The sequence below is a fragment of the Patella vulgata genome, chromosome 3, assembly GCF_932274485.2.
Source record: "Patella vulgata chromosome 3, xgPatVulg1.2, whole genome shotgun sequence".
NCBI classification, from domain to species: Eukaryota; Metazoa; Mollusca; class Gastropoda; family Patellidae; genus Patella; species Patella vulgata.
In genome coordinates, this window is record NC_065881.2 from 42,262,398 (window position 1) to 42,285,764 (window position 23,367).

Below are 23,367 nucleotides of genomic sequence, written 5' to 3' on the forward strand. Positions count from 1 at the left end.
TCGACTTTTGGGCTTAGTCTTTTTCCACAAGTCACAAAAATACAGCTGTATTCATTACATCATATAAGTAGCAGATTAGAAAAATGAAAATAAGACTCGTGCAAAAGAGATAATAGGAAAACGTTGATTAATTATTTGTTTTCTCAAAATAATGAAACATTTTGCGTCCAAAAGGGAATTATATTTCGTATTATATTCAAAAAATCTAGAATTACAATAGCTGCTTGTCCTGTTATTTTGATGGAATATCAAGTGATAAATATTGGTATTCATCTGGTATAAAGAGATTGTCTAAGGTAAGTCATGCTACCAATGCTGTTGTTCTTAGTGTTTAACGCCCGCTTCCACCCAAGGTGATATCGAAGACAAATTGTATTATTTAAATTTTTATTATCTTAGCTAATCTATAATATGATTTAATATATTTACAGCGAATATCTTTATATTTTTACGTATTAATACAAAATGGTACTCATCTTCACCTCATCATTATCACAAAATTTACAAAATCTGTTATTTCTAACAATACTTTTGTATCTACCTACTTCTATTTGTTATGGGCAGATAAACGGATTTTTGAAATACAATTAGCATATTGACATGGAATGGATTTGGTCAAATAATATTGTAAGTTAAAATTAGGACTGAAATGCTGATAAATATAGGTTCTACACATAATTGTTTTAAAACATCTCAAATTCTATGCCTAAAAGTTTTGAAATATGACGAGTTACAAGATTTTCACCACATATGTCGAGTAGTCTCCATTTAATGATCACAATATCGGATTTACGAATCATATTAAATTTAAATATTGTCATTGTAAAAGGTGACAAATCACACACAATCATAACATAATAAACTATGATAACATGAGAATAATCTGAGCAGAGGCAATCAATTGTCAGCGGTACTTATCTAAATTGATTTCATTTATTTATTTCAAAACAAGTTACGATGTCGATGACCAAAAGTGACAATCGTCACAATTTGCAATTATAAATAAATAAATAAATATAGATATACTATTCAAAAAAAGTAGGGGATATTTGATTTTGGGGGCATAATACTAAAATATGCAAATGACTACGAAAAAAGTCACTATAGAACCTAACAGAAGAAACATTTCCAGTTACATGTGACGCCCAAACGCACCAATAGCTACCGCATGGAATGCAGGTGATGCTTGGGATCATCATGGGGGTCCAACCCAAGATTTGCACGACTCTGACTTTGAATGTTACAGTCATTGTGGCATTGAATTCCAGGGTGGAAACATCAGTTTAATTGTTTTAGTGACCAGAAAACAAATTTTGATATGCGTCGGCTTACCCAAAATGAAAGGTTACGTGCCCTTGGCATGCTACAGATCGGCACAACACAGGCGGTTGTGGCGCGGACGATGAATGTTTCTCAGTCTGTCATAAGCAGGCTATGGTCCAGATACCGTGATACACAATCTGTACAGGACAGACCACGCTCAGGTCGACCAAGGGCGACAACTCAACCCCAGGATCGATTTATCCGTACCTTGGCCTTGAGAAATCGTGCCATCACAGCAAATCAGATCAGCGCTCGTCTTCAAACAGACACTGGTGTGAGAGTGAGTGGCCAGACGATTCGGAATCGACTGCATAGGGGTCACCTTCGCGCCCGACGTCCTCGCGTGATCCCTTGTTTGAGAGATCATCACATTCAGGCAAGACGTCGTTGGTGTAGGGATCGTCAACACTGGGATAATCGACGCTGGAGCAATGTGATGTTTTCAGATGAGTCAAGGTTCACTGTTGATTTTTGGGACAGACGTCGGAGGGTGTGGCGTCGTCGAAACGAGCGCTTCCAAGACGTTAACGTCATCAGACATGATCGATTTGGGGGTGGTTCTGTTATGGTGTGGGGAGGCATCACTGTTGCTGGAAGAACGGCTTTACATGTTGTTGCAGGGCGTGTTACAGGCCAGTACTACCGGGACAACATCTTGGCAGTCCATTTTGTGCCGTTCGCACGACGTCATGGCCGCCGTTTCATCTTCCAGGATGACAACGCAAGATGTCACAGGGCCAGGATCGTTACAGGTTACCTCCAACAACAGAACATCACCACATTACCTTGGCCAGCACTGAGTCCCGACCTCTCCCCCATCGAGCATGTCTGGGACATGCTTGGACAGAGGTTACGTCAACGTCAACAACGTCCTGCCAATGTCCAAGAACTTGCTGCTGCGTTGCAACAGGAATGGGACAATCTGGACCAAAATGACCTTAGACGTCTCATTAGGAGTATGCCACGTCGGATCAATGCTTGTTTGGCAAACAGAGGAGGATTTACCCGTTACTGACTTGGTTGTGATGCTGTGGTAACTTTGCTGTTTGACCCCGGGTATCATTTTACCCTTATAATGGTCAGTCTGTGCCTTACTTAGTCTAACGATCATTTGGAATAAATCGATGAATGTGAACTTCATTTCATTTTGTCATTTGTTTCTTCGTCAGTTTCATTAGGTGACTTTAATAACACTTAAAAATCAAATATCCCCTACTTTTTTTGAATAGTATATATATAAAAACCTAATTATCCTCTTTTTCACTAATCACATTGTAAATCATTGCACCTTGTATACATAACATGTTATTGTCTGCGATATCACCTCGGTGGAAGCGGACGTAAAATACAACTAACTAACAACATAAATGTCATTGTGCTTGATAACGATAAGAGGATACTTGTCGAAACGTCGTGCTATTAGAATAAAACCAGTGATTGTTTCCCATAAAAATTGTGTTCTGTTATTGTGTACCCCAATCACTAAATGCCACTTAAAGATTATTAATCGTTAACATGTTCATAATCTTGTTGTTTATTTATGATTTTCCTAAGGCTAAGCAATCATAAGCAATTTGATTGGTCGATGTTTTGGGACACAATAACCTTGATTCTAGCTAATTCTGAGTTTGATCATGAGAGAGAGAGAGAGAGAGAGAGAGAGAGAGAGAGAGGGGGGGGTTAACGTCCACTCGACACAAACTAGGTCATTTTGGGACTAACATATGGTTCAATTTTATTTCAATAATTCGCTTGCGCGTAGGGGTCTTCAGCAGTGGGAGAAAACCGGGGGACCCGGAGAAACCCCACGAGGTTAGTCAGACGACCCTACTCTTTGTCATGTACAAGCTTGGGCTGGAAACCACACCACTCGACTCAATGACAGACACACAGACAAGGGCGGCTTCATAATATGTTCACATTATGAAATGAAATGGGGTTTAACGTCCCACTGTTCTGCTCCGACTGAGCTAATGAAGACGGTACACATTATGAATGTGGACGTATACAATTGGTTACGAATGCAACTCAAACTGCACTGTGAGTGTCATAGGCGTACGTGGCCGAACTTGTTTGGGGGGGGGGGGCAGCATATTTTCCCGACAAATATATTTCTTTAGAGTCCGCTAGTTCTATTCAGATGGCGTACGTGTTCATCATTGACTGGACTGCTTTCTTTCCGCTTCCATATTATTAAAAATATTCAAAACCCGACAGACGGCACGACGCTTCCCGACAAACTGAGCATTCATTCCCGACAAGACCATAGCCTTCCGAATATCATCGTGGCCGCTTATAACATTGATCATGAAAGTCGACAACCCGACAACCCGACACCACGACATTTTTACCCGACATCACGACATTTTTAGTGTCGTAATGTCGGGTAAAAATGTCGTGATGTCGGGTAGAAATGAAATGTCGTGATGTCGGGTAGAAATGTCGTGATGTCGGGTTGTCGTGTTGTCGGGTAGAAATGTCGTGATGTCGGGTTATGAAAGGCGACATTACGACATGATACCAATCAGCCACCATAGTTCATTTCTAGATTTGCTGCCATACTAAATAAACGTATTTTTAAAGACTGGTTTCTATCTCTCTCTCTCTGGGCAATTAAATCTAAAATTTAAGACTCGAACCCTCTATTTTTTGGAGTACAGTAAGCTTGGCCTAGAATCGTGTACTTATTATTACAAGTAAGTGAAGTTTTTTTGCTGTTTTGAAGATGGTTTAGAAATTTAGGAAATTTATCGGAAAAGACATTTTTTAAAACCTGTCATGTGCCGGCCAGAAAGAAGACAAAAGGGAAAAGAAACGGGCAGAATGGATATAATTAAAGTGTACTGTTCTTTAGTTTTAAATATATTAAACACTTTATTGAATGTTTTTTTTCGATTAGAAAATTGCTCTCTGAACTATTTTGTTATTGGTAAAAACTCCTCAGAATCGCTGAGAATGCATATTTAGACACCATTTTGTAACAAAAATTCACAAAATTGTAAAAGACCCCACCCCTCTAGCACCTCACGCCAGCAGCGTTCGGTTATATAGTCGGTCCTTTTGTTTCACAAACGAACCCGCCCACCTTGCTTCCAGCCTACGGGCACGACTCTGTATGAACAATTATAAATTTCTAAAGAAAATATTCTTTAAATTATTATTAGGATCTATACTATAAAATGTTACATTTATTTCAATTGGGATTGAATATTGATATGTTTAGTAGTGTGTGTAGCTTGTTTTAGTTTGTATAAATTAAAAGATTTGTAGGCCTGTACATTTGTGTATCCAATTGAATACACAATTTGTCAAAGACTTTACGTAGTCTTCGAACACTACTAGGAATGGAGGCGGAGCTGGAATCTCAGTAGTGTAAATTTTTTCTAGTTCTTGTAGTGTACATGAGAGAAAAAATGATGCTGAAAATACCCCCAGAGTGCGTTTTAGAGCGCCTAGTTTTCAAAAAATTTTGGTGGAGGACCCCAGAACCCCCCTCCTTACCAACAGTCGCCCGCGCATGAACTGTCCCTACCACTAATTTTGGGCGATCTGCGCCCAATAGACTCACTAGTGGTACTACTCTGGGGATTCACATTTCTCTTAGACCAACAGAATATGAGTGAAAAACATTTTGTCAAACATGACAAGTTGGCAAGGTTATTTTATACTATAGTTTTGTGTGACGATTGCAATTTAGGTGCACAGATTCACGCAAATTCAGTATTTGACATTTTTCCGTTCTATTCTGGTATTGGTTGTTTACTTCATTAATTCATTTAGTCGCCGATGCATAATTTTGAGACCAACTGCAGTGACTGCACTTATTTTGAGACCGACTATTTCTCTCCCTTTGGGGAATTTTTCCTTTAGACCAAAATACTCACAACAGAATAAGGGTAAAAACATTTTATCAAACATGATAAGTTTACAAGGTTATTTTATACTAAAGGTTTGCGTGAGTAACCAGACGTATGCAATTTAGATGCACGGATTCATGCAAATACATAATTGGGATTTTTCCTTCTATTTTGGCATTGTTTGTTTACCTTGTTAATCCAGTGAGCACTTATTTTGCGATCGACTGCACTTATTTAGGCCTCAAGGCATACGCCATGCAGTGTGCTATGAGGGAAATTTTTCCACTAAGTGGCACTAAAGCCTACTCTTATATCGGATTCCAACTGCCAAGGGATCTTTTACATGGATGCAAGTTGTACACGTGACCTCAGTTTTTTGTCCCATCCGAACAACTAGACAGCTGTCCTTCTCAGGCCCTCCGTCCTGCACTACTGACAACACTGGAATCGAACCCGCTACCTCCAGACCAAGAGAGCCAGCGTCTTAATTACCCTCTGTTACTTTTTTTCCGTATGCAAATGAGCTTCGTCGTAGATTCCATATAAGGTATATCTTCTAATACACTAAGTTCTACGTTTTATGCATTTGTAATGCAGAATGGAGAAGTGTAATGTGGAAAATAACTATTATACTGTATTTGTATTATTGAAAAGTGTATTCTGTATTTAAAAACTGTGACAATGGTATTGTGCAACAATGGAAAATGCAAATTGTAAAACTAAAATATGTATTTTGTACTGCTGACATGTGCAGTTTGCACCATGAACATTAAAATAATATTGGCAACGTTATGATGCTTTAGAGCATCTACTAAGATTTTTCAACATGATCAAGGGCCATAACTCCGAGAGTAATAATCAGCAATCCTTGAAAATCAATAGGGTCCGTCCTCTCATGACCTTAAACACTGTCCATCAGATGATAACTTACGTCTCTAGAGCATCCACCAAGATTTTTCGAAGTGATCAAGAGCCATAACTCTGGCAGTATCCTAATTATATGAAATCGTTGGCAATCAATAGTCTTTTTAGTCTCATGACCTTAAACACTGTGTATAAATTTAAAGTGAATAATAACTCTAGCCTTTGATAGACCAAAGGCTCAGCGGGAGGGGGGGGGGGGGGAGGGTGTCCATCAAATGGGCACAAAACCAGACCCAACTTTTCTAGAGTAAAATTTTGAGAAGAATACTATGCCGAGTGGTAATCAGTCCGCCATTGGGGCGTTTTCGAGATATTCAGGGTCAAAGGTCAAATGAGTTCATTTGCACTGAAAGTGAATGCGCAGTCATTCTTGTATTATGAAAAGAAGTTGAAAATGATCGAAAGTAATCACACTTTCAATAAAAATGCAAACTTGCTAAATTCACCTTTAGTCTTAGTGACCCTGGAGGTCAAAAGGTGAAATTTACCGTTTTTGCACTAGGAAGATTTAAAGCAATAAAATGTCAACGTAAAATATAACCAGCGGCTGCCAGGCAGGATACGCCCACATTTTCGAGAGATGGATAGAGAACAAGCTAAAAAGAAAGTGATTTTTCCTACAATCAAGGGCCATAATACAGGAAATTACAATTCGATATGCGTAAATATCGAAAGGAACCGAGATCTTTGTGTTATAAACTTACATTTCATGTTTCAACAAAATCGGATTAAAATTGTGACCTCTATAGGGTCCACAGCCTTGATATACCATATTTTTACGCTATTTGAGAACGAACAGCGGCCATTTTGTCTGTCAGTTTTGGGCCGATTTTCACGAAATTCGAACTCGGCCATTCTTAGGGTTTAATGGTGATATAATAATACGGTTTTTTAAATCAGATAAAAATTATGACCTCTATAGGGTCCACAAGCTAAAAACGCGATTTTTCGTACAATCAGGGGGCATAATTCAGGAAGTTACGGTCCGATATGCGCGAATATCAAAAGGAACCGAGATCTTTGGGTTATAAACTTACATTTCAATTTTCAACAAAATCGGATAAAAATTGTGACCTCTATTGGGTCCACAAGCTAAAAATGTGATTTTTCGTACAATCAGGGGCCATAATTCATGAAGTTTCGATCCGATACATGCCGAGCTTCCAGACTATGAAGCGTCCAGAAGAATTTTCAATGTGATTACGGGTCATAACACTGGCATTAATTATCAGAAATACACTGTGTATAAATCTGAAGTCAGATATTAACTTTAGCCTCTAGAGCATCCACAAGCAACCAACCGACGGGGGGCGACGATGGTATATGACCACATTTCAATGTAGGCGTATAAAAGTTAAACTAATCCATAAATAATTGTAGCACAAGACGTTGGTGCATACTAAAAATTGCATGAATAGGCCACGTCCGCATCCATATTTCAGACAAAATTTATAGGGATCATCTTCTCAATGCAAAAGACACACAAAATAAAAATAAAAAGAATCCATGGACTGAAAGGGAGATCAAAATGCATTTCAGAAAGGAAGCTTTCTGAGACAGTCTGCCTTTTCGTACAGAAGTAAGGGTGATTTGATCTAACCACTTCATTGCCACTGTACATATTTTATGTCTTTGTTGCCCAAGCCAAAGTGTCTGTTTCTTGGTTAAATAAAAGATCTGACCAAATCAATTGGACACAAAGTTCTTAAATATGTTATTAGACCTTACCTTATGTAAGCGGTAACCTTTTTTGATTTAGAATATGGCCTTTTCTTTTCAATTACAATCAACGAACAACCCATTTTCTGTTTTATTAACTTTTTAAAAAATGAAGCGTATAATAGGCTATGTATTTTAACTACACATATAATAATGCTAAGAAGGTTAGAGTACATAAAACTAACAATTACTTCAAAACATAGTTGAAAGACATAAAAATATGATATGTAAATTACAATAACATCATTTATTATTCATAATTTTATATACATAGATTTAAATGAGCATAGTAAATACTTATGGTGATACATTTGTTCACAGGCTGCATGTGTATATGTTCTTTTCAAAAATGCAAATAATGTTGTTTCCAAAATAAGAGCCATGCACATGCTTTAGTGATTTGGCTGGAGTACATAAAATTATAAATTGATAACATTACTGTAATTAACAAGCCAACATTGATGTCCCACACCGAAATCTCAAAATAAATAGATGACACCTATTGATTAATTTATCTTTTTCAAAAGTATGAAGCAATCACACTGATTATCTATACTGATTATCTAGTCTAAGCATAAAATGTTCATGATCAAACTCCGCCAAGGATAGAATCAAAGTTATTGTGTCCCAAAGCATCGACCAATGAAATTGCGTAGCTCTGCTTAGCTTTAGTGGGAAATGTTAATCATTGAACTTAGTCAAGACATTACCTAATGAACATCTACATCAAGTTTAAACATTCTACCACAGTTAAAAGCAGAGTTGTTATCTTCCAAAGGCTTGACAAATCAAATTGCTTATCTCTACTTAGCCTAAGCAGAAAATTTACATCACCGAACTTAGTCAAAGTATTGATATAGAGAATCTATATTCAGAATTTTATCTCTCTCACCAATTTAAAACCAAAGTTATCGCGATCCTAAGTCTCAACCAATCAAATTGCTTATCTCTGCTTAGCCTTAGTGGAAAATGTGCATGATCAAACTCTGTCAAGGCATTCACCTAATAGACAACTACACAAAGTTTGAACATTTTACTTCGATTAGAGGGAGAGTTATTGTGTTCCAAAATCTTGACCAATCAGATTGAGGTCTATACTTCGCCCAAGCAGAAAATGCTCAGTATCAACCTTTTTAAAGGGACTGATGTAATGAAACTATACACGAAGTTTCACCACTATCACTCACTTAGAATCAAAGTTATTCAGCTTTTAAGTCTCGACTAATCAAATTGCTTATTGCCTGCTTACCCTTAGCAGAAAATGTTCATTATCAAACTTAGTCAAGGTATTGATGTCATGAAACTAACACCTAGTATCATCACTCTCACTTAATTAGAACCAAAGTTATCGTGTCCCAAAGCATCAACCAGTCAAATTGCTTATCTATGCTTAAACTAAGCAGAAAACACTCATCTTCAAACTCCATCAAGGCATTCACCTAATGAACACCTAACATCAAGTTTGAAAATTCTACATCTACATTAATTAGAAGGCAAGTTATTGTGTTTCAAGACTTGACCAATCAAATAGCTTATTTCTTTGATTACCCTGAGCAGAAGATGCTCATTATCAAACTTAGTCAAGGTATTGGGGTAATGAAACTATACACCAAGTTTCATCACTCTCACTTAATTGGAACTAAAGTTATTGTGTCCTAAAGCATCAACCAATCAAATTGCTTATCTTTGCTTACCATTAGCAGAAAATGCTCATCTTCAAACTCCATCAAGGCATTCACACAATAAACACCTACACCAAGTTTGAACATTCTAGCTCAAGTACAAGGAGAATTATTGTGTCCCAAAAAGTGTGAAGAACGGACAGACCAATTTTAATAGTCCCCTGCTTTCTTCGAAAGGTGGGGGACAATAATAAGGAGCAAATATAGACAGCAAATAATATAAACATTAAATTTAACATGGGCTTATCTTGATTAAATCAAAAAACATTCAATGGCTATGTTCAAGAATAATGATGCTGTTAAAATTTAATCCACTATTTGTCTAATTAAATTTAAAGCAGCCATTTACCTGGTTGATTACCAATATTGTATATTTTAAAAAATTATACTATTTATTTCAATGGATCTGCATGTATGTATAGATTCTAAAGTGATTTTAAAATTTATTATCTAGGACAATTTGAAATCTGAATTTAAAATACATTATGCAAGAGATAAATCTGTCTATTGCAGATCTTTCTTTAGGCCTGAAATGTTATCTAACGTATTAATTAGACATTAATTAACCTATCCAGACCATAATCTCCTCTTGATGGCATCGCTAGCCTGCGATCGTTAGTGGATTATGAGCCGATTTAATGAGTAACTTTCCTTCACGATTTAATGATTAAGTGGAAAATCGAGACTATGTTGTTTATCATACTGACTTTAGTAATGATGATCGAGGCTAGGCGGAAATTTCAATCGCTTAATTATCGGTTCATAGTGGATAATTTGAATGAAATTTTCAGCAAATTGACTTTACATTATCTAGTTTTTAACTATTATAGTGAGAACTGCCAACTCGTTATCTAATCTCCCATAATGTATCTTTAATATAAGATTTTAAATCATATATTCAAGTAATAATGCCCTTTATATTGTGTTTTATTTGATGATTTATTCAAAACTAATATTTAGTTGGTATTATGATAACAGTCCAAATTTTCTCAAACCTAATTAACTTCTAAACATAAAAATATTTTTGATTAGTTTTTTCATATATTAAGCAAAAGTAGGTATCAGAAATACCAAGAACATTGATAATACCTACATAATTAGTTATCATTTATGTTTTTTGGAAAACAAGCATAAAAATAAACAATGATAATAATAATAATAACAAAATTAAGCAGAAGCTTCATACATTATTTGTAAAAAGATTAACTGTTTTATTTACAACCTTATTACCATAACAACAAAATCGGTAATAATTCACTAAAACCAAATATACCAGTAAACATGTTTTATATAATATTGTTGTTATAAAATGGGAAAAAAAAGAGCATTTAACATATATACAATAGAAGATTCATGATAAAAAATATCCTTAATGTGATGCACAAATAAAATGTAGTTTCCAAGAAATTTAATCTTCCTCCTTTTTTATCAGAAATCATACGTGACCCCCCCCCCCCCATGGCATACTGAGTCGCAATGAGGATATTGTGAAAATTGAGTTATGGTTATTTTCATATTCTCCAACTCATTACCTTCAATTTGATGTATAGTTTGATTGAATTGGGCAAAAATTGACTGAACTGTGTCCATTTGAAGCTACCCAACTCACAAAAGTAAGTTTTAAGAAAAAGCAAGTTAAAGATTTGGTATGTTCTAAAAGAAAATCCCATAGCAACCAGGACATTTATTTGAATATATCTTTCCATGGGTTTTCAGGGGTGCTGAAGTTGAAAAGTGTAGTAAAAATTTGATCCAACGATTTCCGCCATTTATTTGCTATTTTATTTAGGATTTCAAGGGTGCTGACGACAAAAAACGTACTAAATGCACTCCTTTCGTAACGAAACATCCACAACACATCCGGGATATTCACATTATTGACAAATAATCTATACATTAGTAGTCTGTTTTGTATATTATAACTTTGGTGAGATTAACAGTTAATCTCATCAATTAATGAGCACCTTAGTGCCAGCTATTGGTCATGAAATTAAAATTGTTGATTGTATTATCATCAAAGAAGCCACCACAGCTGTACGCGTGTTAATTTAACATGTGAATTAAAATAATATTTTGCGTGTACGATAGGTCTATTATTACTTTCAGGTACCGTAACGTTATCAAAATATGAGTCCCTATAGAAATGTCAATTTCAAAGTCAAGAAATGCTTACGTTCACTTTCGTGCATTTTAGCTATGATGTAATTAAACAATGGCAGACTTGAGAATCGTCGCATTTCGGCTCGTTGGTCGTTCTCATTATTTAGACCCAAGGTGATACGAGAATTTTAAATAATAATTTCCAAGATGCATTCCTTACTTTGCATGCCGTATGAAGAAGGGACAGTAAACGAAATTCAGCTATCAATAAAATTCTCTTCGAAAAGAAAATTATTGGTTATTTTGTTTATTTCTATTTAAGGCCTACAAATTATTTTTTTAAAGATGATATGAGATATCAAACAATCACCGCTTGGATTAATTATTCGGAGTAAATAATGAGTTATCGACGGCTTTATCATTGACCTGTGACAGTTGATTAGTATTACTTAATGACACACACCCGCTTGTCGATTAATTTACATAATCAGCCACGTGGTTTTAATTAACACTCTACGGCAATCTATATACGATCAGAATTAATTTTTTTCTGCCACTTATCAGCGTGAATTGCATGTAGGTACCCAAAAACATTATCGCCAAAACCAAATATTTATCGCCCGCTCGAGCTAGCCACCTAACCATACGTGTCTGGGCTAATCAGCAAACGAGTTGTGTAGACAGCATAGCAACAAGCGGAGTTTGTTTACATTTTTTAGGTGTTTTAAAACTCAACTGTATCCGTCCAAAATCAATTCATCGGCAATACTTTGATCATATTTGTAAACTAAAGATTCTCTGCTTTACAACAATGCCAATTATTATGCAAGAGGAATGACCGGTTGTCCCGGTGTGAACGAAGAAAAATAACTAATTTTGCCGAGAATTTTAAGAAATAGGACAGATTTAAAAATCCGGTACTCTTACAAAACGTTCAAATAAAGGTGTTTTAAAATCTTTTATTGCTATTTTGATCTTTTGTGCCGATAGATATTATATTTATAGAGTCATTTTTGTGAAAATCTCAATTTTGATCAAAATCAATATTTTCACTTATTTTATCTCTAGTCAAAAATTATATTTTGTGCATTCCGACTCATTTTGATTTACGCGGTCACATATGTTAACCATAGTTTTAGGAAAACTCAACTGTGTAAGTTATAACAGAATCAATAATTAATCCACATATTTGAAAGTGTTTTTATAGGTACTTCTTTGTACTAGAAAAAAATTATGTATGTCATTTTAAATTATAGAATTTGACAGAAGAATTGATAATTTTTACTATAAATGTTCTATTTAGCACAGTAAATAGCATGTAGATATATAATGAGTAACTTTAAGCAATACATAATTTTAATATCAATTATATATAAACAAAATACATGATAGATGTGTAATAAATAAGCTAAGACAAACATTAAAATTGGAATGTTATAGATATTATGTTAGCTTTTTCAGTCTGATTAAAATATATACCAGTATCAATTATTTGTTTCTTTTTATAAGGCAGTATTAACCTAAAAGATCATGTATATTTCATGTATTTTCATGCTTTAAGTTAAGATTATACATGTTAGATATATCCATGGTATAATCTGACTGCCCATTATACATGTATATAATATAACTGCCTGTTGCATGTATATTTCATGGTACATGTATAATCTCACTGACCATTATAGATGTTTATTTCATGGTATAATCTCACTAAACATTATAATTATACATGTACATGCATATATCTGCTAGATAATTTCCCTGGTATACTGATCTACTAAACCATTAGGTGTGATCTACCACTGCTAAACATAATATACATCCTTAGCCCTTAGAGAGGCAATAGACATTATGAAACAAATATGAGAACCCAAATTACAATAAGGCCTATATTTTAACCAGACTGCAGAACAACCAAATTTGAACCTGTGGATACAGTTTTTATGATGACTTTAAAAATTTATCTTTACATATTAGAGACTTAAGCCCTAATGTTATGTAAAAATCAAAATGTTTTTAATTTCATTGAGCCCAAAGTGAAAGTAGGGTTAACTATATCAACTATCAATCAGATCAAATGAAAATATACACTGTCCCTTTCAAAGATTATCTACAATAAAAAAAGAAAGAAAAAAAAAGACCCATTCAATATTATTAATGTTTCAATTTAGAAGTTAGAATCAAACTAGAATAATAGAATTTTATATCATAATATATTACATTTACTTTAATAGTGTAACAAATATGATAAGCAATAACATACCATAATTATTATGTTTTATATTGAATAATGTTAATTAAAAATTACGTATTTTAGCGTCATACTGGACAAACTCAATCTTAGTCAAAATTATCGAGACATAAAACTTTCATGTAAAGAATAAAAATACTTAAGTGCTTGAAAAGTAATGTCATTTAATACAACATTTTGGGCACAGACCCTAATACTTTCAAGTGTTTAAAATCATTACATGTAACTTTCATTACTTTTTAACATTGTATATTAATTTAATTGTGGTATAAGATATTTATTATATACATCATATGGCAAGTCAATAAAAGATAATGTTAACATATTACATATTGTAAATAAACCATATTATCTGATTTATTATCTTATCTGCATTTACACATATCAACAACTTGTAACAAATATATATCAATAAGATATAGACATAGTATAAAGTTATGTAAGTACATGTAGGTGTAACATGTATACATATAGCATCATTTTATAATATAGTACATTAACTAAGAAAATACGAGATTTATGGGTTGGTTTATATCACAGATATTTGGAAAATACACGTACGCTACAATTAATGACATCTAAAAGAGTGGTTTATTTACTTTATATTTTATTCAATGATCACAAATGATTTTGCGTAGTACTGCAGTGAAAAAATTGAAATATTATATATTTTCAACACATGTAAATGCAAATATTTATAAAACATATCAAGCCTCTTTCATTTTAGTGTTGAATTGGGTTCATCCCATCTGCTATTTCAATTAGTGGTCAGACATGATCAAATCAAATTTTTGTTTCAAAATATTAAGCGAAAGTTGTTTATTACTAATTTTAGTTTGGTTTTTGACTTAAACTGTTGACCCTATAACATAAACAGTTCTATCTCAACATTAAAATTATCTGCCGAAAGAAAATTTAATTGAAGTGAGTTTACTCTTTCACTGATCAAATTTCCGGATTAGATCTACAAAATTCTACAGTTTATTTTGATCCAAAGAGTTTTTTCTCCTTTAAACAGATTTTCCTGAAATTTGGCATATGTAATCAGTGCTATGTGTTGTATACAATGAAAGAGTTTTAGCATTCTAATTTTAAAATTACTATATGTCGGCGAAGTTTGAAAATTTGATTCCATACAGATTTTCGATCATTTGAATTTCAAGGGGCACAAAATATTCCACAAAAAAGGTGCCACAAAAAGTGGACGTTGCCCGTTACCATGGCAACAGGCAATAATTGGGTGACAAAATTTTTGCATTCCTGATCAAGTACCCAGAGGGGTTAATAATAGCACAAACTTGCACAAATCCAGACATAAATATAGAATTTGACTTTTCGATGAGTAGGTCCTCTGAAGACAGAACTGCATTTTTAAAAAAATAAACCATACATGTACACACCCATAAAGATTAAGAAGTAGAGTATATATAATACATATGTTAATTTTTAAAATTCAGGGTATAATGCAATTTTTAAATCAGTATATCTTAACCAGTACCTGCTACAGAAATATAACTAGAACCTCACCATAGCACTCAAAACATTCAACATGCTCTAGGTACACATTATTGAATCTACTCTGTAACCTGCCTTCACTCTATCTTTTTTCTATACTGTCACATATTTATTTTAAATTACATCTACAACAGGTCTGTCAATCAAGCATTTAGAATGTGGGGATGCTGTAACTGGATATACTTTAATACAGATTCCAGGGTCATAAAACTTTTCCTTTACTTGAAGTGGCAATGAGTCTAATGAAGCAAGAATAATTTGTCATCATCAGCAAGAGTTTTATACTAAAACTTGAATATGCATATTAATTTTGAAATTCTAACAGTTGAAGCTCTGGCAATATTCTTGATTAATACACATTGTTTATTTCTTGAAAACTTCACTTACTCTAAAGAAACATCATTTTCGGTGCTAAATAATCTTAGAATTATAGTTTTCAAAAGTTATATTTGAGATTTGTGGAGACTCTATAAGTTTGTAGATGGCAATAATATAGTATGTTTTAACTATTGCAAAAGTGGAACATGTTTGATTTTGCAAATAATTATTAACAATACTGCTACTTTTTAAGAATTACACATATTTCTAACTCACCCTATGATTCTACACTCGCTTTTGACTCTAATGACGTAACATTTGAAAGGAAAATTTTGCCATATGTATGTTTAACCTTTAACCTTGAGCAACATATGTCTGAAAATTTTTAGAAAGTTTTATGACCCTAGGCTCACAATCTGACATCCCTGATATATTTTTATTTTATGTAGAATCAACAAGTTTTAACAATTGTTCAGTGATCTCCATCAATAAATGAGATCATTATATAAAAGAGAGAAATATTATGTGTAAATGTATTAATCATCATCTGAACCTCTGCCACCTGTTACCATCACAAGATGACTTCCTGTAATCAAAATCAAACATATGAGAAAAGTCAATTGTATCCCTTAAGATAAAATTACTTCTTTAAGTCTATTAAAAAATACGATACGATAAGTGCCTAATCATAAGGGCTAGAAATTTGTCATATTTTGCGAGAATCTAAGAGAATTTTCATATATGCAATCTGCGCAAATCCTCCGAATCTTAACTAATAATACTGCCTAAAAAACAAAATTGTGTTTATTGTTTATTGCCAGTATCAAAAAATGCCGTAGCCAGAATAAGCTGATATGACACCATGGCATTTTTTCATAACACAATTTGTAGCCTTTTGTCCATCACGTAATGCGGTGGACACACTAGCCAAATGATTCAGCCGAATTAATCGGCGTCGAAATTCGCCTACTGGGTCCACTGTCATTTGACCAAATTTCTATACAGCCGAATGATTCGCTCGAATCAAGCATGTTTGATATATTCGGCCGAATTATATTCACCTAGTGTTTCGGCTTCGCCGAAACATTCACACGAATGTAGAATTCATAAGCAAATCACCACTCATCATACACTTATATCGAGAGATTCGGCCGAACGATTCGGCTAATGTGTCCACCGCTTAACAGTCACGTAACTTGTAAAAGTTTTTATTCATTTGTCGATGATAGACAAATGGCACAATGATCACTGACAACCATAACTGAAATTGCTATAAAATAGAATTCTGTAAGACTATGACATAGCCTTCAATAATAATTTTAAAATTAAGCCTCAGTCAGCATGTGTATAAAATAAAAATTCATAACGGTAAAAGCTATTTAGAACTGGTTTATTGACCTAATTCCACCGATATGTCACGTGTCATTGGAATTTGGCATTGGAGATTCTGTCGGGGAAATATCCACTGTTTCCGTGTATTCAGTGTTCTATCAGGGGATTATATTCAATGAAGATTTAAATCTACCTAATAACTGTTCAGTGAATCCATCAATGTACAATCCCGTTATCATTTTAATATATACCGGTACCTGGAATTCACACGGACAGGGTGTGGACGACGCCTGATTCGAAAACCATCCTGAGATCGTCTTCATTCGCCAATGTGCTAATTACGCGGATTATGAACCACATATGGCCGATTCTCACTAAGGTATGACTGTTGTTGTAGCCGACAAGCAAGTTGATTGACTTCTTAATTAACAAGTAATAATTAACCCGTTTTAATTGAGCCGAAAATAGATTGATACCATATTGGCCGATTCATTGTTTTACCAATTGGCTAGATTAAACATCAATCGGCTACATTCTATAGTCGGACTCGACAATTCTCTGTGATTGTTTGTTTTTTAGAAAAATTTTAGGCAAACCTACGTGTAAGCTCTTGTGAGAATCCTTGCGCAAATTAGATTCAGAGATTCGTGTAAATTTCTAGCCCTGAGGCTGAGTATAACTCCAGTGGGCAGCCCCCCCCCGCCGTAATAAGAGGTGTGTGTTATTTAGGGGAATAGAAATTTGTAATTTTTTCCACCACTTTCAATGCACTAAAGGATAGATGTGCTTTTAGAAACACAGGGATGCAAGTTATATACGGTTATGGAGACATGTTATATGTGGGTGTCTACAGTATTTAATAGTTAGGAAATATTCTGTACAAAACAGCTTATCAAATTTACACAAATATCAATTTCAGTAACATCCAGAGAGACAGAGAGAAATGAAGTTCAACCTCAAGTCCACTCGACCCAAAGTAGGTCATTTCGGGAGTAACATAAATATGGTTCAAATTTTTATTTCAATAATTCACTTGCGCGTAGGGGTCTTTAGCAGTGGGAGGAAACCGGAGGACTTGGAGAAGACCTACGAGGTTGGACAGACGACCCTATTCCTTGTCACGTACAACCGGGGAATCAAAACCATGCCAGTTGGATCAATAACAGACCTTACGATACAGCGTGCACATGCTAACCATTCGGCCATCAATCCCCCCGAATAACATCCAATACCCAACATAATATTGTTACAATCTAAAATTCCACAGTTTTTCTTTTTTAAAAATAAAACCCCTTACGGGAACACTATTACCTTCCACGAACAGAGATTAACAAATATTACCTGTTCCCAAGTCCAACTGATCATCATGATAATTTCTGTCTGTTCCAAACTCAGGGTTCAAATCCAGTGGAGGATCATCATCATCATCATCTCCCAACAGATGATTATCTTCATCATGACGATTACGTAGCATTGTATAACGTCTTACATCACGGAACTTCCTATTAATTAAAATAATATATATTAGCAGGATACCCGGCTTCGCTCGGGGGTCATAACTCCGAAACCGGAAGTGGTAGACTAACGCCACCTGGCCTATGTTACTCCCCTGTCCAAGCTACCCCTATACCCCAAATTTCAGACTCGGGGCAGACCTAGTGTAGCCGCCAACCCCGAACAGACCGGATTCGCTCGGCGGTCATAACTCCGAAACCGGAAGTGGTTGACTAACGCCACCTGGCCTATGTTACTCCCCGGTCCGAGCTACCCCTATACCCCAAATTTCAGACTCGGGGCAGACCTAGTGTAGCCGCCAACCCCGAACAGACAGACAGACAAACGACAGTCACAAATATATATATAGATTACGTTTTTGTAGCATTTAAAATTAACCAGATTTACTGCTCTTGCTGTAAGAACATAAATAGTAAAACAGTCAGATCTTGCAGCAAGAACAAAAACATTAAAACTCTCAGTTCATGCTGTATATAAGAAAAAGAGCAATTGGAATAAATCAAAAAGATTAATAACGTTATGTATAAAAGTGTTGAGTTTAAGATTCATATCAATATTAAAATAGCCTAAGATAAAACATTTATTTTTTATAACATCATATACTGATCTTGTAATTGATACAATAATTTTATTATTAATATCGGTGGTTGAGTTAGGGGGCCTGTAAAAAGTTCTGATTTTGTGTTATTTGAATTGATTTCTAGCCATATACACTCTGTACTGTTGATTTCTAGATCTAATCTTTATTTAAAATATAAATTTTTACAGATATATACTATCGTAATTAAAAGGGGGCGCTATTTCATGTAACAGATGAAAATAATAAAACAGGGAACTTTGTGAGACTGGGTAACAGATGTCAGCTAGGTGACAGTATTGCACTCGCAAAAGAAGGGTCTATCAATCGAGACTATCACGTACACACACGTAAAACTGATCAAAGATGGCTTTGTGACCATGCCGTTACAACATGTGAGTAAAATAGCAGTTGTTTGTATTAAAGGACTCCTGTTACTTACAATTACATGTAATTAATATGAAATTATAACAAGAGTTATATGAACAAATGTTTTGTCAGTAGTGCTGCGATAGACCCCATTCGACATCAAAGGCATGTTAGATGTTCAAGGCTTACTACCATTTGAAGGCGTAAAGGAATAGCTATAAAAACACACAAACTGTTGATAGCATAACAGAAACTTTTTATTATGCTTTTTCAGTTTTATGACTGTCATATGTAAATAATCTCAATTAAATTGAATATCATAATTAATGTATTGGAAGTTCAAATTGTAATAAACAGCAATATATAGTCTTCGTGGCTAATTAGATCTAAATTTTTAATCATGTTATAAAATAGCACTTCTTCTTTTTCTTTTGTTATAAATAGTGTGTATGTAACTTATTTACTTTATATGACTTTTCCCCATTATTTTATAATACCTGATATGTTCATAGCAGATCTGTTTATGATATGTTTTATATTCCTTGTATTAGGAGAGGGGTGATATAGGCTATGGCTGTTCCCTGATTGGTTTTCATCCATTTGAAATAAAATATTCCTTACAAAAAACCCCCAGTAAAACTGTCAGATCTTGCTGTATATAAGAACAAACACAGTAAAACATTTACCTCTTGTAGAATACAAAAACGAGAACAGTAACAATAACCACAGCTATTAGTACTGGTACAGCAATATAAACAGCTCGTAGATTAGGACCACTGGTTGAAGAGGTAGTAGAATCAGGTATTGGACCTATAATTTAATAACATACCACATGTATGTGTAATATTATAGAGGTTAAATAAAATAAAAGACTAACAACAATTATTTTTACTTTTCTTTTCTATCACCATAGGAATACATGTAGATGAAAGAAAATGTAAATGTCAAAAAATGTAATTCTGGAATAGAATTCAATGTTTTATCAACACTCACAGAATTCTTATTGTCAGAAAACATTGATCACAGCTGAAGTTGTAGTCTGGTAGGGTATTGTGAATTCACGTATCTATAAAACTTTGTCAGCTTGGGGTACACAAAAAATTATATATTGGACTTAAAAATGAAATGTTAGTAAGGCTTGTGATAATTATTTATTGATTAAATATTCCCTTTTGGCAACTTAAATAATCGAAATAGCTGAATTGGCCGTAGAAAAAACATTCCAGTAGCTCCAGTAATTACCACATGCTCTATAGAAAACACATTGACCTGGATAATTTTGAGTTGTAATATAATAACTTCGAAATGAAGATAAATATATAATTATCCATGGCATATATCTCACAGGTTTTAGACCATCTCTTACGGCATTACAGACCGCAGAATTGTGACGTAAATCCTTTCGGTTTTCATGGCCAGGTAGCATGCGAACCCTACCACTCACCTGTAATCTGATTGCAGATTCGTAATCTACACAAAGACTTCTTTAAGACTGCCAAATTTGAGCTGTATACCTTCACTAGAATGGTAAAAATAAGACATATGAAACTCAAGTAAATTATTGATACATACTTTGTTTCGAAAATTTTTCGGTAACTCAGATGTCTTATTTTTACCATTCTAGTGAAGGGATATATACAGCTCAAATTTGGCAGTCTTAAAGAAGTCTTTGTAGGGTTTGCATGCTACCTGGCCATGAAAACCGAAAAACATTTGGTGTAATTGTATATTTTCTGGATTTTGTAGTGCTCCAGGAGCTACAAAGTAATAGATATAGATATAAAACTCAAATGCCCGAATCTCAGTCAATTTTCAAGCTACAGACCACAATTTTTACAGTTTCTAGCTTTTACATGTACAATAACAAATATTTTTTCCAGATTTTTTCGAGCAGGTCTATTTCTCAAATTTCTAAAAAAATGACCCACTTGACATGGTACCATTCATTTTCAATGAGAAAAGAATTAATAAAATTTCAATTACCATGTAATCTGGTGGCTTTAGTTATTATATCTGAAATACCATATAATACAACCGACAATGTATGATTATTGGCTCTAGACACCAGATCATCTGCCAACTGAAAACACATATATTTACATAGTAGGTGGTTAAATCTGTTTATTGTGATTTTATGTTGCATTTAATGATTTAATCCTAGATATTGTTTGGAATAAAAGGAGTTAATGCGGTTATACAACCATTCGACACATCTACGTCCTTTCTGAACTTATGGGATCAATATTTATTTCACCATTACACAGCAGTTGGAAAATCCCACATGGTAACATGAGTGACAATCACTTTGTCCAGTATAATCAGTAGAGCGAAACCCACATCATATGGGTGAAAGACCTGTACTTCATCTGGCCAAATACCCCAAAAAGTAAGGTAGTAGTAAGTGTGATAGATTTGGAGAGAAGTATGATACCTGATCTATAGTAGGATCAGTGTCACCACCAGGGAAGAACAGTACATCAACAGTGAATGGTTCTTGGTTAGCTATATGTAAAACGAATCTGTCCTTCTGAATTCCTAAATTCTGTAAAAAAACATTACAAATATTGCGTGAAAAGTCTTTCTCCAAAACATGATAAATGACAATTGAATCAATTTTTAAAAAAATTCAATTGTTATGTGGGATGATAATCATGTTGATGTTATAAACCAGAAACAAAAATTTAATTATTTAAAGCTTGTCCCATCACTAATAAAAATAAAACATTAGATTAACCAATTCAATAATATCTTTAAATATAATTCAAACTCTTTGTATACTTCAAGTACTTACATCAATAATTTCTCTGCGTAACAACTCAAAGAAGTCAACTCGATACTGTATATTCTGCTTCAAATACTTAATACTGTCTGAGAAAAACAGCTTCACTGTTGTTGTATTGGCTGAATCTAAAACACAAAACGAACATATAAACATTATTGTAACTGTAACTTACATTTATAAATTTATACATGCAGATTAGTGCAAGATTCACATTACAAAATAAAATCTGCATGGTCTAGGGACTAGCAGATTCATATTTTTCTCATTTAAGTATCCATATACTAGCTAAAAATGCATAAATAAATTAACACAAAATGGTGATGAAAAGTATTATTCTTTTTAAAATACTAAAATTGACAGATGTCAAATTCAGTTTTGAATGTGCTCAATTTCTTTGCTATTGAGTCATAACAGGCAGATTTGACAGACATGAGAACCCTGGAAGTTGATATATAACTTAAACTTTAAGCTTGATATAATAACTAAAAACTTACCAAAGACATGTATAGTAAGTGGTTTGTAGAGAGAACTAACAGAGTTAATAGCTTCCACACCAAAGTTATAAATTCCTGGTTTTGTATATGTATGATTCACCATTTTATCCCATGTCAGTAAAGGACTGGTGGAATTCTGAAAACATTTTTCATTTTATATTAGATTAAAGGGGCATTATAGTCCAGGCATTTTAACTCAATTTCGCACCATTTCGGGCAGTTGCTGCAATAGAAATGCCGATCACGTTTTATGGTCGATCTAGACGTATGTTATCACCAAAAAAAAGTCCCAGTCCGAAATCCGTGCCCAAATGGGTCAAATTTGCAAAAATCCAAAATGGCCGCCGGTTTTGACTGGAAAATGCCAGTTTTTATCCACTGACCATAATATGATTGAGTTTGGTATCAAAATATATCCTTTCGAGGTAGCTGGACCCATTCCCATACACATTTTGGTGATTAGTTATACCGCGGAGTCAATATTGGGAAATAATTCCAGATGGCGGCCAGTTTTGGTGGGAAAATTCGAATTTTACAAAATTACCACATTTGGTGTCAAAATATATGTTTTGTAGGCAGCTGATCTCATTTTCGACACATTTTTGCCAT

At 34.2% G+C, this 23,367-nt stretch overlaps 1 protein-coding gene across 2 annotated transcripts in view; it reads right to left on the bottom strand.

Annotated features, from left to right (window-relative positions):
- Window positions 1-7,900: 7,900 nt before the first annotated feature.
- Window positions 7,901-23,367, bottom strand: part of LOC126814883 (VPS10 domain-containing receptor SorCS3) — a 62,947-nt gene continuing 47,480 nt past the window's right edge. The window contains exons 20-27 of one of the 2 annotated variants that reach the window (XM_050540319.2): window positions 22,759-22,894; window positions 22,274-22,389; window positions 21,914-22,024; window positions 21,466-21,562; window positions 20,927-21,001; window positions 20,169-20,292; window positions 18,363-18,523; window positions 7,901-16,275 (exon numbers count right to left, since the gene is read on the bottom strand). In XM_050540319.2, the coding sequence (XP_050396276.1) occupies window positions 16,226-16,275; window positions 18,363-18,523; window positions 20,169-20,292; window positions 20,927-21,001; window positions 21,466-21,562; window positions 21,914-22,024; window positions 22,274-22,389; window positions 22,759-22,894 (870 nt within the window). In that variant the 3' untranslated portion in view covers window positions 7,901-16,225. The remainder of the gene's footprint in view (window positions 16,276-18,362; window positions 18,524-20,168; window positions 20,293-20,926; window positions 21,002-21,465; window positions 21,563-21,913; window positions 22,025-22,273; window positions 22,390-22,758; window positions 22,895-23,367) is intronic. The other variant, XM_050540320.2, reaches the window with a different exon arrangement.